We start from the raw sequence: 16,052 nt of genomic DNA, 5'->3' as shown, positions 1-16,052 counted from the left end.
TTATAAGGGGAACCCCCACACCGAAAGAACTGCGTGGGGGGGGCCCTCCCCAAAATCCATACCAGACCCTTATCCGAGCACACAGCCTGGCAGGTCAGGAAAGGGCTTGGGGACGAGCGAGCATGCCCTCCCCCCACTCCTGAACCGTACTAGGCCGCATGCCCTCAACATGGGGGGGGGTAGGTGCTTTGAGACGGGGGGGGGGGCCTGCGCCCCACACCCCAAAGCACCTTGTCCCAATTTTGATGAGGACGAGGCCTCTTCCCGACAACCCTGGCGGTTGGCTGTCGGTGTCTGTGGGCGGGGAGCTTATCGGAATCTGGAAGCCCCCTTTTAACAAGGGGGGGCCCCCAGATCACCCCACCCTATGTGAAAGAGTATCAGGTACATTGTACCCCTACCCATTCACCCCAAAAAAAATGTCAAAAATAAAACACAGTACACAGGTTTTTAAAGTAATTTATTAGGCAGCTCTGGGGTCTCTCCGGCTCTTCTCCCTCTTCTGGCGACATTTTCTGCCTCCTCCGCTGATGTCTTCTGCCTCTGCCGGTTCTTTTCCCCTCTCCGGGTCTCCTCCCTGCTGATGTCTTCTAGCCCTCTCTGGGTCTTCTCCGCTGTCTTTTCGCTCTTTTGCACGGTCTTCTCCACGGTCTGATCCCTCTGTTCTTCCGATGTTAACGCAACACTCTCTCCCGCTCTAATGCGGTGTGCCACTACTTATATTGGCAAGGGGCGGGGTCACCAGAGGCCCACCCCTTATGACGTCACCACCCAACATGCCCCAGGCAGTGACGTCATAAGGGGGTGGGCCTCCAGTGACCTGCCCCATGCCAATATAAGTAGTGGCACCCTGCGCACCCAGCATTCGAGCGGGAGAGAGCGTTGAGTCAACATCGGAAGAAGAACACAGCGAGAAGACAGTGAGAAGACAGTGGAGAAGACCCGGCAGAGGCAGAAGACAGCGGACAGAGGGAGAAGATCCGGCGAGGGCAAGAAGACATCAGTGGAGGAGGGAGAAGAAGTTGGAAGAGACCCCAGAGCTGCCTAATAATAAATTACTTTAAAAACCTGTGTACTGTGTTTTTATTTTTGACACTACTTTTTTTTTTTTCAGGTGAATGGGTAGGGGTACAATGTACCCGATACTCATTCACATAAGGTGGAGGGGCCGAGATCTGGGGGCCTCCCTTGTTAAAGGGGGCTTCCAGATTCTGGTAAGCTCCCCGCCCACAGACCCCGACAACCAACGGCCAGGGTTTTTGGGAAAAGGCCCCTGTCCTCATCAACATGGGAACAAGATGGTTTGGGGTGGGGGGGCAGGGCCCCCCCTGCCTCAACTCAAAGCACCCACCCCCCCATGTTGAGGGCATGCGGCCTAGTACGGTTCAGGAGTGGGGGGGGCACGCTTGCTTGTCCCACCCCCTTCCCTGACCTACTGGGCTGTGTGCTCGGATGAGGGTCTGGTATGAATTTTGGGGGGGACCCCTATGCAGTTTTTTCGGCGTGGGGGTTCCCCTTAAAATGCATACCAGACCAAAGGGCCTGGTATGCTCTTGGAGGGGGAACCCATGACTTTTTTTTTTTTTTTTTTTTTACATTGTGCATGGAGTTCCCCCTAAAGATTCATACACGACAGTGCATGGTATTGTCGGGGATCAAAGTCGGATCCTTGTTTGATGAAGTCGGACTTCAAGTCGCAGGGCAAAGTCGAGTCCACAGTCATACGACTGTCGTGTCGTACAAGTGTGAAAGGTTCCCAACTGTCCAGGCTTTTGTTGTCCTATAACACCTCTAATAGGGCAGGAGGTTAAACAATGGCAGGCTGAAAAGGATTCTTCACTATATTTAACCACTTCCCACCCAAGGTACGTCATATGACGTCCTTGACTTTGCGAGGGGGTATATCTGAATGATGCCTGCAGCTACAGGCATCATTCAGATATCGGCTTTTTCAGCCGGCGATTCCCTGCACCATAAGAACGATCATAGCGGCTGTTCCGCCGCTTGATCACTCTTGCGGGCCGCGAGAGGGGACGCCCCTCCCGCCACCCTCCGGTGCTTCTACCGATTCCATCGGTGAGTCGGGCACAGGATTCGCCGGCCCCAGATGGTGACGATAGGGATTTCCGGTGAACCAGATGGTCGCCGGAGTCTCTATAATCGTTCAGAGGCCGGGCGCGACGTCACGCCCGGCCACTGCATTCAAACGAGTGGCGCCGCCTTGACTGGAAGCCAAGATAGTTTTATTTATTTTTTTTATTTCAGGCTTCCCAGCCTAGGGGGGAGATGTGGAGTCTTATTGACCCCATATCTCACTGTAAAGAGGACCGATTGTGCCATGTTCCTATTACATTCCTTGCATTCCTTGTAATAGGAATAAAAGTGATCAAATTTTTTTTTTTTTTTTTTTTTAAAGTGTCAAACTAAAAAACAAAAGTAAAATTAACACCTGTCCCCGTGTGCTGGCATGCAGACAGAAGCAAACGCATACGTAAGTCCTGCCCACATATGAAAACCACACGCGTGAGGTAGAGACGCGAACATTAGAGCGATTTTAGCCCTAGACCTCCTCTGTAACTCAAAACATGTAACCAGTAAAAATTTTTAAAGCGTCGCCTATGGGGATTTTTAAGTACCGAAGTTTGGTGCCATTCCATGAGCGTGTGCAATTTTGAAGCGTGACATGTTGGGTATCTATTTACTTGGCACAACATTATCTTTCACATGATGCAAAAAAAATTGGGCTAATGAATTTTACATGTAGGAGAGAAATGTCAGAATTGGGAAGTGGTTAATATAGATCAAATAGGTCTAGAGCTCTGTCCCAACTGTTAATTTTCAAACCTTGAATGTGTATACAATATAAACAAGCAAAATATTGTCCATATTAAATACAGTCTTTTAGTGTCTTCTATTAAGCACACAAACGTGAATGCGTATTCTTGTAGTGCATCCACTCGGTTATTCACTGAAGGGTGAAGAGTAAACACCACGTTTGGGCTCACCTTAAATATATGACTCCCATTTAATAAAAGGTCATAAAATGCATGTGTCCCCTTTAAATTGGATGCTTTTTATTCCAGCACCTTTTATCCACCACTGATCCAATCCAGAGGTATATGGCTCCTTTAAAATGGTATCCTCTGCAGGCAACATGCTTTCCTCTCCACTCCTCCAACATATAATGTCACAAAAAGAACACAAACTCCATAGTGCTTTAAAGTAAAACCAGAATTGTACTCACATTCTCCATTCCAGTGCACCCATTAATTATCTAATGGGGTTTCAGCACAAAATGCATTTTTTGTCAGTCACTATATTTATTACTCTATAGACACAATGAATATAGTTCCCTGACTTTATCTGGCTGCAGTACTTTGAAGTCACGATCCCAAAACAAGCATTTGGTGCTTGAAAGTCAGAAAAAAGTGAGAATCGCTTATTTCTATACTTGTTCCAGGTTAGTGACTCGAATGCACGGTAACTAGCATTTTCAGGAGAGGTCAGCAATGGCAGGCTGCATATCTCATATCAATTATTTATTCTTTTTTTTAATATGGATTAACATTTATTACATTTTAAAGTTTATTTTGCCACTATGAAATGATCATATCTCAATTCTTTAATGAAGAATTCCAGAGATGTAATTTTTAACATAGTTACATTGGTCTAGCTTGGACCAATGTAACAATGCATATACCATACCTGTGAGATCCCTCTAGAAGCTGGAAATCACTGTAGTAGGCATCGCTACTTCCATAATCTCAGAGTGTTCTCTGATTGGACAAGGTGGAGAGATGGGGCAGTGACATCATACTCTTCACCTCATCCAATCTTCGAATGCTTTGCATTCATTGAGAAAATGCAAAGCATTGTCTGAATGGCGCCCATGCAGAGCGATTGACCTGTGTTCAGAAGGCAATAGGGCAGCCACTCGGCACAGGAAGCTAGTAAAGATCACTGGAATCGCAATGTCTACAACAGGGATTTCCAGCTTATGGAGAAATCCCACAGATCCAAGCTGGACAACTGTAACTAGACATAAAATGCAATACCTGGAATTTTGTTAAGCTTTTAGTTTATGAATGGGCGGGCTGATGTAGATTGAGTCAACTATAAAAGTGCTGCAAAACTAGAAGTGAATGCTGCACAGAAGTGAAGCCTTATTAGTCGATCTGATCTGACTTAACATGATTTGGAGTTGGTAAACAGATGTGCGTAAAGTGATGTTTTGACTACAGTTTGTTAGATACTTAAGTTATTCTAAATCCTTACACTTTAATTTACATTGCTATGTAATTTCATACATTTAGGTAAACTTTTCTAATTACATTAATATTATTCAGTTACATGATATTTTGTGTTCAGTGCAGTCAATACCCAAATTTGTCCTTTCAGCATGCCCAACCTTAGCAGTGATCTGTTCGACCTGCAACCAGCATTCGTGCCGACTGTACAGAGTACACCTGCCATTGCAACTTCTGTAAATAGCACATGGGGAGGTAAGGTTATACATTCCTCTAGTAGCCATTAAAATGTTCTATCACTACAAAATGTATATGTACAAGATTTTGTGATATAGAGACGCAGGGTTGCCAACTGTCTGTAAATTCACGAACAGTTTGGAAAATCCATGATTTTTACATCTGTCTGTAAAATGTCCATTGCGGACATACAATCTGCATGTCTGTAATGGACATTTCTGGACAGATGTAAAAATGGATTTCACAAGCTGTCCGTGAAGTTGGTGACAGTTGGCAACCCTGCGTCTATATATCGCAAAATTTTGTATATAGAGGAATGAGACTGAGCAGTGACTCATGCCCCCTCTCACCCCTCTTCTGCTGTAGTCCAAATAAATGTTAAGAGGTTCTGTCCGGATAAGAAATTTTGGTTGGTCACTCAGATTACACCGAGAGCACAAAGGCTCCAGTGCGGCTGCCCTCCACTTAACAGGGGCACCCCTTGAAAAAGGGAGCACCTATAGTTGAGAATATTTACGCTTTTCCAGTCTGAGAGGGCCAAACAAATGTCCAAGAATCCAAAATTTTGGAGGGCCTAAGAAATTCATCCATCTTCAGGGCTCAGGTGATGAACTTAAGATGGCACAATCACCAGGAACAACACAGAATAATGTAAAAGTTACAGGACACCTGAAATCCCCAGAACTTCACTGCTACTGTTCTCATTTGGGTCCTCCACAGGGCAAGTCAGACAGAGGACATAGCTTTTGGTGTTCTCTTTCTTTAAAAAATGTATAATGCTTTTTGATGCTATGGTCATGAAAGCACCCTTTATTAAATGTTTTTTTTTGTTTTGTTTTAGGGAAAGGTTCTTTAGATGGGGGGGGGGGGGGAGGCATCAATTTGTAAAACTTAAAATAACACCGAACCTACAAATTGTCAGTTTCCACATTGGAGTAAAGTTTGTGTAGTTCTGGGAGTAGGCAATATATTAAAATGTATTTATGTATGTTATGTTTTTCTATTGGTTGAACTAGATGGTCTTATTTAACCGAACTATAACTACAGTATGTAAATATACAATTGAAAGTGTTTGTTATATCTGTTTTAGTAAGTGCAAACAATACCCGTTGATCATGTCCGAAATCTTGTGAGTTAAGGGCTAAGTTGACCTTTTGGGAAAAAAATAAATGCATATTTTTTGCAGAAAATAAATAAATATGCGTTTTTACTATTTCTTTCTCCACAGGAGACTGCAAAGTATTACACCTGTGAACAGTGATCAGGGGTGTAATGTCGGTCTCCTGTAGACAGACCCTACAGCTCGTACCTTTTATATGGGCTGTCAGTTTGAAAGCTTCAGGACTCATGAATGAATTAAGAGTGTGCTCATCAGCAACCTTGCAGTTCATTGAGAACAACAAGCCATCTGCTGTGGTGGAAGACTGGCCTTGTAGTTCTCTCATTCACAGATTCTTACTTATTCTTTAACCACTTACGGACCGCCGCACGCCAATATACGTCCTGACTTCGAAGAGGAATATCGTTATGGCAGCAGTTAGCTGCCATAACCCCAGTAACTTTTTCGGCCGGCGGTCCGCTTTCCGACAAGAGTGGTCTCTGTGGCAGATTCCCACGAGATCACTTTTATCGGCGACGGGAGAGGGGCCCTCCCGCCGTGCGATCGGATGTTGGGCCTTGCTGGGTATGGAGACGAGTGAGGGAAAGATGGCCCCCACCCGTCTCCATACCATTGCAGGGTGGAAGCAACGTCAAAACGTCACTTCCGCCCATAGCTCTTAAAGGGCCATATTTATATTTATTTATTTATTCTTTCTTGCATTTTAGCGTAATTATGAGATCTGAGGTCTTTTTGACTCCAGATCTCATATTTAAGAGGTCCTGTCATGCTCTTTTTCTATTACAAGGGATGTTTACATTCCTTGTAATAGGAATAAAAATGACATTTTTTTTTTTTTAAAAGAACAGTGTAAAAATAAAAAGGTAAAATAAGAAAAAAAAATAATTTAAACGCACTCCGTCCCGCCGAGCTCGCGTGCAGAAGCGAACGCATACGTGAGTAACACCCGCATATGAAAATGGTGTTCAAACCACACATGTGAGGTATTGCCGCGATTGATAGAGCGAGAGAAATAATTCTAGCCATAGACTTCCTCTAACTCAAAACATGCAACCTGTAGAATTTTTTTTTAAACGTCGCCTATGACAAGGGATTACGGTGGGTAGCTTGACCGAAAAAACGGCACTATATGCGGACGATATGGTTCTTTTTTTGCGCGACTCCAAGAATTCCCTGTCGGCAGCTTTAGACATTCTTAATTCATTTGCTTGTTTTTCGGGTTTGAAAGTCAACTGGGGAAAATCCCAGATTTTATCACTCAGGACGCCATCTCCCAGATGTGAGATTCCCGTAAATTGTCCCTTGCAGAGGGTAGAGGTGATCAAATATCTGGGGTTACATATCTCCAACTCCGTATCAGATTTTATTGCTTTGAATATCGATCCATTTTTGACTAAACTAAAATCCAGATTGCAGGTGTGGCAGAATCTACCTCTGACACTCATAGGTAGGGTGAATTTAGTAAAAATGAAATTTCTACCTCTATTTTTATATATATTTCGGAATTCTCCTGTATGGATACCGAGATATATATTTAAAAGAATAGATCAACTTATAACGAATTTCCTGTGGCAGGGGCGACACCCCCGAATTAAACTCCGGGTGTTACAACTGCCATGGAAACAAGGAGGTCTGGCGGTCCCGGACTTTCACAGATATTTCTTAGCAGGTCAGCTAGTATTCGCACACAGGTGGTTTACGCTACCTGAGGATGACACTGGCAATACTCTATAGGTGGCTGTTGTTGGTTCGTATAAGGCGCTGACACACCTCCCACTTTGAGGTGTCAGGGCTCCATATAGGCTCTCGATATCCATGCGTGCAACCAGTAGGGCATGGGTAGCAGTGACCAAGATGGGTAGCACTTCTGAGATTTCTCCTCACACACCACTTTGAAAGCATCCTAAATGAATACACTTCTGTGAGTACCGTGATCCGATCATCTGGACTAAATTTGGTATTAAGACACTGGGGGACATAGTGGGTGGTGGAAAACTTTTTTGCAATTTGACGCCCTGAAAACTAAGTTTAATCTTCCCAACACTCACTTGTTTCGTTATCTTCAGCTCAGGCATGCATACAATGCCCAGTTTGGAGATGTTGGTGTTATCCTGAAGATGAGTGATTTGGAGTCTCTGCTGAGAGAGGACACTTTAGACAAGGCCTTGTCTACAATTTACAAACAAATGTTCAGTGGGGGAGGAGATATCCTTGCAAAGTGTAGGGCGGCGTGGGGTGATGTGTTCCCCCAGATGGACGGGGATGTATGGGACATTAATTTTGCTAGATTGGTCTCCGCCAGGGACACATCATCCAATTTAAATTCCTGCATCGTATTTATCTTACTCCAGCTAGATTGGCTAAGATGTTCCCTACCCAGTCGCCCAGTTGCTGATGGTGCAGTTCCCTCAATGCTGATATCATGCATATCTTTTGGAATTGCTCGAGCATCCAAGCTTTTTGGAAGGGGGTCACAGAATGTATAGCTGAAGTAACCGCCATTAATAGACAGCCTACGATAGAGGTGTGTCTTTTGGGCTTGGTAGACAATCTAGCCCCAAAGAGAGTAACGCGTACATTACTGACAATACTAATATATTATGCTAGGAAAACAATAGTGTTATCATGGAAAAAGCCCAATCCTCTATCTGTATCAGCATGGAAGGGTGTGGTAAATAGAGCTGCTCCTTTTTACAAAGCTACATCTATTAGCAGGGGCATACCACAGAAATTTTACAAAGTGTGGGGCAGTTGGATGAATAGCGACAATACGGTGGCAGATTAAGTGGCACATAATGAAATGCACCTGATGTGAGACTTAACATGTTTATAATCATTTGACATATTGAAATGTATGGTTAATTGCTATTAGGGGTAAGGGGCCTTACTATCATTGTTCTGATCAGGTCAGTGAGTGAGGGTCTGGAAGGAGGAGGAGAGAGTCAATGCTGAAGGATGTAAATAGTTCTTTTTTGTGTGCGTGTGGCCCATTGGGTCTTGTGTTTAATTGTAATTCTTATGTTATAAAAGCAATAAACAAAACTTTTCAAAAAAAAAAAAAAAAAAAAGGTCGCCTATGGAGATTTTTAAGGGTAAAAGCTTGTCACCATTCCACGAGCGGGCGCAATTTTGAAGCATGACATGTTGGATATCAATTTACCCGGTGTAACATTATCTTTCACAATGTAAAAAAAATGGATAACTTTACTGTTGTCTTATTTTCTAATTTAGAAAGGGGCTGATGGAAATTCAGAACCATGTGCATGTATTTCACAGATGTACTAAATATGTTTGTTTTTTGTTGTTTGTTTTTTTTTTTTTTCATACGGCTTGATTCCCGGAAAGATGCATCTTGAAGGCTAAGTTAACTTTTGGGGACCTTTGCACTTCAAAGTCATACAGTACCGTTAGCTTAACTGACATTTCTAAATTGGCCCTGGTATGTGTATGCGAGTTAGGGACCTAAGATTGTAAGCTCCCTATAGACAGGAACTGATGTGAATGTACCATCTATGTGTAAAAGGCTGAACAAATTGTCGGCTTTGTATAAATACCTGTAATAAATAAAAATATTGATAAAAATTTTTATGGTTTTATACTGTTTTGCATGTAAGGTAACACATTTTTTTTTAAATGTATTTTAGGGCCCTTCTCTTCATCCAATGGTGTTAGTTCACCTCCACACTTGGACATCTTTGACATGCAGCCAGTTGAAGAGGTTGTAAAGTCAACACCTCAGTTTAATACTTCCACGTTTGCTTCTAAGCCATTATTGGGACATATAAGTGGTAAATAACATTTATTGAAGACATTTAAAATGGCAGCTTGCATTGAAAATACCTTTTTATTACACGAATAAGAAAACTGCAGCCTGTAGATAAACTTTAATATCTGCCCACTGTGGATATATGTTGCTACTTTGACATTAAATACCAGGGTTATGGCAGCAGATGGCTGCCATTAACCCCAGTATTTTTTTAAACGACGGGCGGTCCGCTTTCACATAAAAGTGGTTTCAGTGGCAGATTTGCCCCATTCCCTCCTGCCGCTTCCCCGTAGTCTCCGCCACTTACCGGAGCCATAGTAGTGGCAGAAACTATACAATCCCCAGATGAAAGGGCAGGAAGTTGAGTGAGGGTAAGATGGCCCCCACTCAACTCTATGCCCTTGGAGGACCAGAGCGATGTCAAACGTCACTTCCGCCCTCCGGCCTTAAAGGAACTTTTTTAAATTTATTTTTATTGCTTTTAAGTGTAAATGTGAGATCTGACGTCTTTTTGACTACAGATCTCTCATTAAAGAGGCCCTGTCCTGCTTTTTTTTTTTTTTTTTTTTTTTCTTTTACAAGGGATGTTTACATTCGTTGTAATAGGAATAAAATTAAAGGGACAGTGTAAAAATAAAAAATATAAAGTAAAATAAGGGAAAAAAAAATTAAAATTTTAAAGTGTCCTGTCCCTCAGAGCTCACACACAGCAGCGAAAGCATACACAAGTCGTGCCCACATAAGTAAACAGTGTTCAAACCACTCGTGAGGTATCGCTGTGATTGTTAGAGCGAGTGCAATAATTCTAGCAAAAGACCTCCTCTCTCTAAGACCCCTTTCACTCTGGGGCGTTTTTCAGGCGCTTTTAGGCTAAAAATAGCGCCTGAAAAACGCCTCCCCTGCAGCCCCAGTGTGAGAGCCAGAGTGCTTCCACACTGGAGCGGTGCGCTTGCAGGACGTTAGAAAAAGTCCTGCAAGCAGCATCTTTGGGGCGGGGGAGGTGCATTGTATACAGCACTCCTCCCCTGTCCCTGCCCATTGAAATGAATGGGCAGCGCTGCCGAAGAGCCGCTTTTCATTTAACCCTTTCTTCGGCCGCTAGCGGGGGTTAAAAGCACCTCAAAAGCGCTGCTAAAATGGCGGTAAAGCGCCGCTAAAACTAGCGCTAACGCCCAGCGCGCCTCAGTGTGAAAGAGTTCTAACTCTAAACTGATAACCTGTAGAAATTTTTAAGTCGCCTATGGAGATTTTTTAAGTACTCAACTTTGCCGCCGTTCCATCACCGTGCGCAATTTTGAGGCATGACCTGTTGGGTATAAATTTACTTGGCGTAATATTTTCTTTTACATTCTAGACGAAAATTGGGCTAACTTTACTGTTTTCTTATTTGATAATTTAAAAAAAGTGTATCCCCCCCCCAAAAAAATTGCGTTTTTAAAACCGCTGCACAAATACGGTGTGACATAAAGTATTGCAACAATCTCCATTTTATTCTCTAGGGTCTCTGCTAAAAATAAATGTATATAAAGTTTGGGGGTTCTAAGTAATTTTCTAGCAAAAAATACTGATTTTAACTTGTAAGCAAGTGTCAAAAATAGGCTTGGTCCTTGAGTGGTTAAGGCTGCCCATAGCAGCCCTATACCCTGTTGGGTTTATTTACTAAAGCTTGAGAGTGCAGAATCGGGCTCACTTAATTGGACAAGCTGAGCTTAGAAGCTGATTGGTTTCTACGCAGAAGTGAGCCTGATTTTGCACTCTTTGGCTTTAGTAAATAAACCCCATTGTGTTGCAAAGTAGTAACTTCATTCTTTAAAATCTAAATCTTTTTTATTGCGGGTTTCGTGTATAGATACTTTTAGAAAGGGCACTGTGAATTCAGGATTTATTTGAGATAATGCATTACAATTGCAATTTGCATTTAGAACTTGATGAGTGGACTTTGCACAACATTCATGAATGTATTTCAGCACTTGTGTCTTCACACCGGTAATTGTTGTAAAATTGCAGTCAGTTAATATAGGGCATACTATACAGTGCCTTACAAAAGTATTCACCCCCTTGGCATTTTTCGTGTTTTTGTTGCCTCACAACCTGGAATTAACATGGATTGTTGGAGGATTTGCATCATTTAATTTACAGAACATGCCCACAACTTTGAAGATGTTTTTTTTTTTCATTGTGAAGCAAACAACAAAATAGGACAAAATAACAGAAAAAGTCGATGTGCATAACTATTCACCCCCCCTAAAGTCAATACTTTGTAGAGCCACCTTTTGCAGCTATCACAGCTCCAAGTCCCTTTGGATAAGTCTCTATGAGCTTGCCACATCTTACCACTGGAATTTTTGCCCATTCCTCCTTGCAAAACTGCTCCAGCTCCTTCAAGTTAGATGGTTTGCGCTTGTGAACAGCGATCTGACCACAGATTTTCTATTGGATTGCGGTCTGGGCTATGACTAGGCCATTCCAACACATTTACATGTTTCCCCTTAAACCACTCAAGTGTTGCTTTAGCACTGTGTTTGGGGTCATTGTGCTGCTGGACAGTGAACCTCTGCCCTAGCCTCAAATTACACACAGAGTGGTACAAGTTTTGCTCAAGAATATCCCTGTATTTAGCACCATCCATCTTTCCCTCAACTCTGACCAGTTTCCCAGTCCTGACTGCTGAAAAACATCCCCACAGCATGATGCTGCCACCACCATGTTTCACTGTGGGGATGGTGTTCTTTAGATCATGTGATGTGTTGGGTTTGCGCCAGACATAGCGTTTTCTTTGATGGCCAAAAAGTTTAATTTTAGTCTCATCAGACCAGAGCACCTTCCTCCATACATTTTGGGAGTCTCCCACATGCCTTTTCACAAACACTCAAAACGTGCCATTTTGTTTTTTGCTGACAGTAATGGATTTCTTCTAGCCATTCTGCCATAAAGCCCAACTCTATGGAGTGTACAGCTTATTGTCGTCCTATGTACAGATACTCCAGTCTCTGCTGTGGAACTCTGCAGCTCCTCCAGGGTTTCCTTAGGTCTCTGTGCTGCCTCTCTGATTAATGCCCTCCTTGCACGGTCCGTGAGTTTTGGTGTGCGGCCGTCTCCTGGCAGGTTTACTGTTGTGCCATGTTCTTTCCATTTGGTTTTGATAGATTTGATGGTGCTCCTAGGGATCGTCAAAGATTTGGATATTTTTTTTATAACCCAACACTGACTTGTACTTCTCGACAACATTGTTCCTTACTTGTTTGGAGAGTTCTTTGGTCTTCATCGTAGTGTTTGGTTACTGGTGCCTCTTGCTTAGGTGTTGCAGCCTCTGGGGCCTCTCAAAAAGAGGTGTATATGTAATGACAGATCATGTGACACTTGGATTGCACACAGGTGGACATAATTTCACTAATTATGTGACTTCTGGAGGTAATTGGTTGCACCAGAGCTTTTTATTGGCTTCATAACAAAGGGGGTTAATACATACGCACATGCCAATGATCAGTTTTTTATTTCTGAAAAATAGTTTTATGTATATATTTTTCTAATTTTACTTTACCAACTTAGACTATTGTGTTCTGATCCATCACATATAATTCAGGTTAAGGCTGTAATGTAACAAAATGGGTAAAAAGCCAAGGAGCGTGAATACTTTTGCAAGGCATTGTAGATATTAATTTGTGGTGACATCTTTGTGCAGTTACTTGTAAAGCTCATATCAGTATGTAAGATAACTTATTTTAATTTTGATTTTGTTTTTTTTCTTTAATAACCAATATTTATTTTCTCTTTGAGCAGTGTGGTTTAAAGCCAGCCATTACTGCTGTTTTCGGTAATGGTTGTATTCAATTTTAAAGGCAAGGTTCCTTTTAAAAGATGAAGTATTTTTCCAATACAATATTTGTTGCAATTTTTTTAATGTTTGTCACAAATTAATTTGTTTATGTGTTATTAAATTTAGGTTTCCCATTGCATTCTGGCATACAAAACACATCTACTGCAATGAATGTGGATTTTGATGCAGTGTTTGGAGCAAAATCCACTGCACATGAAAATAGAGACACAACTGGTATGTGATTTCCACTCCACCATGCAATAATGTATATTTGAAGTAGAGAATATGAGAGAATTTGGTAATTTCATATCTCTGTTTAGTAGGGTAATGTGCCAGGTTCTGCTGTTGCTTGTCTTATCTGGATCACATGCCAGACATCTGAATCTACCTCACCCACATTATCGACAGACCACATGTTCTGTATGCTAAACTATAATGAACATTAATTGCCATATTGACTGTTTTTAGCTATTTTCAGGATTGCCACCCAATGTGAGTAATAATCCTCATGTAAATTGACTCTGTTGTGTCTTTTGTGCTATTTGCAGTGCAGGCAGTTAATCTTTCATATGTTTATCTACATAAGTTATTTTATGTGTAGGGCATACAGACAGATCCTCTATTCTGAAGACGATAACAGACTTTGTGCATGTTTATTTTGACATATTAGTTAGTGTGTGTGTGTGTGTTCTTACCTAGTTTGTGAACTTATTTTTGGTGCTAAAATTATACGCCGTTCGTTGTTATCTCTGTTGGCGTAATATCACTTAAAATAGTTTTTTTTTACTTTCAATACAGTCTGTTTCTTGGAGTTCATTAATAAATGAAGATCCCACCCCCTGTTTCTATGATTATGCTTTGATTATTGCTTTTCCATAAAACCTAGACATGCTGGAAATAGGAGGGATTAAACTGGGCCGGCCACAACAGTTTCTGAATTTTTGACCCTCAAAGTGCGTGTACACATGTATGTGATTAAGGGCGCTACACATATATTGCCACAATAAATGTAGGTCCCTCGTTTACTGTTAACTCTAAACTGATGATCTGTAAAGACATTTAAAGATCTATTACTAAAAAAACAGACCTTTGTAAAACTCCTAGAAGATCCTGCACACATAGCACTTGTCCCCATCTAAATCCATGCAGGTTTTGTTGAGCTTTGGTGTTGTATAGCTATCCTTGCTCACCCATCTAGCTGTCTGATTTGTCCCACAAATGGTCTTCCCTGCACTTTTGCTTGCAGGCTCTGGGTCTTATAGTGACCACCTTCAAGGCGGTCTCGTATGACCAGTTCCATTCCATACGAGAGTTCTGCAGAGGGAAATCCTGTCCAAATGGGACTGTTCTACGGCCTTCCTGGACAACTAGATTAGTCTGAACTGGTTGACGAGGGCCAGGAAGTCCTTTCTTCCCCCTACACTGGACGGTATTCACAACAGATGCAGGTCAGTCTGGCTGGGGAGGAGTCCCAGGTTCAAGATCAGCACAGGGACGTTGGACTCTGGAGGAGGCTCACCTGCCCATCGATGTCCTGGAGCTGCAAGCGATCAGGTTGTCTCTGGAGCACTGGACAGACCTTCTTTGGGGGTTCCTGGTCAGGATCCAATTGGACAATACTGCATTGGCCTTTGTCAACCACCAGGGAGGCACAAGAAGTGCATCAGCAGCGCTAGAGGCTGGCAGGGTGGAATTAAGTTCAACCTATATTGGTTCGGCCCTCCACAAGAGTCTCTGTGTCTCATGTGGCTTCTTGGGAGCAAGTAATTGCCCAACCATGCCCTGTGGTCAAGAAGAACCGTGTCCCTCAATGAACTCCGAGAAAGGGATTTTATAGTGAGTAACAAAAAACCCAGTTTTTCTCCAAATATACACTAGCGTCATTTTTATCGGCCACAAACACAGCAGAACTTTCAAAGTTTCTGCTAAATTCCTACTAAATCTAAAAGCTAAAACTGTACTATTAGCGGACACAAACGCAACACAACTTCAAATGTAACATAACAAAATTCCTGCTAAATTCTTGTTAAAACCTTGTTCGCATGGGGAATAATAAAGGAAATGCCCTTGCAAGGCCATGTTGTTGACCACATGGGGGGGATGCACAGGTTTTCATTACATCCCTGTGCAGGCAGTGACAGTGGGAGAGAAGAGGAGTAGATGCTGATAGCAGGGGAGCCGCAAGGCAATCGGTGCAGCAGGGGGCTATGCGGTGCTTGGGGGGTGGGGCCACAAAAGAGGAGCGTGTTGTCCTCTAAAATGCAACAGAGCAACAAGTGATGCAAAATGGCGAGAAACATAGGAGATACTCATCATGGGCTTATAGCAAAAGGAAAAATTCCATATGTGTATAGCCTGGTCAGCTGAAAGCAAAAGGGTTAAACTAACATTGGTCAAAAAAGGTAAAAAAAAAAAATCTAAGCATTGCAGAAAAAATTTTTTTTGCAAGACAATGTCACAAAAAGAAAGCCTTGTTTGTATTTAAAACAAAAAAAATAAAATACACACACACACACTATTACTTTGTTGTCCTAAGTAAAGACAGGTCCATAGCAAAAATGTAAAAATTGCTCTGGGGGTATACAGGTGTGGGAGCAAAAGTAGTTAACGTAAACTTGTCATTAAACAGTGAGCGAAGGGGTCTCTAAATGGTGACCCCCTTTGTGAAGGTGCTTCTTGCCTGGTTGTTATGTAGATCCACTTGGGGAGATTTACTAAAACTGCGTCGCACAGAATCTGGTGCAGCTGTGCCTAGTAACCAACCAGCTTCTAACTTCAGCTTGTTCAATTTAGGCTTTGACACTAAAACCTAGCAGCTGATTACCATGCATAACTGCACCACTTTTAGTAAATCTGCCACTGGTC

At 42.3% G+C, this 16,052-nt stretch overlaps 1 protein-coding gene across 4 annotated transcripts in view; it reads left to right on the top strand.

Annotated features, from left to right (window-relative positions):
- The window catches only part of LOC141108129 (phosphatidylinositol-binding clathrin assembly protein-like), a 147,957-nt gene that overhangs the window by 85,599 nt on the left and 46,306 nt on the right, over nucleotides 1–16,052 (top strand). For all 4 annotated transcript variants that reach the window (XM_073599401.1, XM_073599400.1, XM_073599399.1 and 1 more), the window contains exons 12-14: nucleotides 4,399–4,502; nucleotides 9,249–9,392; nucleotides 13,314–13,421. In XM_073599401.1, the coding sequence (XP_073455502.1) occupies nucleotides 4,399–4,502; nucleotides 9,249–9,392; nucleotides 13,314–13,421 (356 nt within the window). The remainder of the gene's footprint in view (nucleotides 1–4,398; nucleotides 4,503–9,248; nucleotides 9,393–13,313; nucleotides 13,422–16,052) is intronic.

This window comes from Aquarana catesbeiana, linkage group LG09, assembly GCF_042186555.1.
Source record: "Aquarana catesbeiana isolate 2022-GZ linkage group LG09, ASM4218655v1, whole genome shotgun sequence".
In the NCBI taxonomy this organism is placed as follows: domain Eukaryota; kingdom Metazoa; phylum Chordata; class Amphibia; order Anura; family Ranidae; genus Aquarana; species Aquarana catesbeiana.
This window is presented reverse-complemented; position numbering and strand designations above follow the sequence as displayed.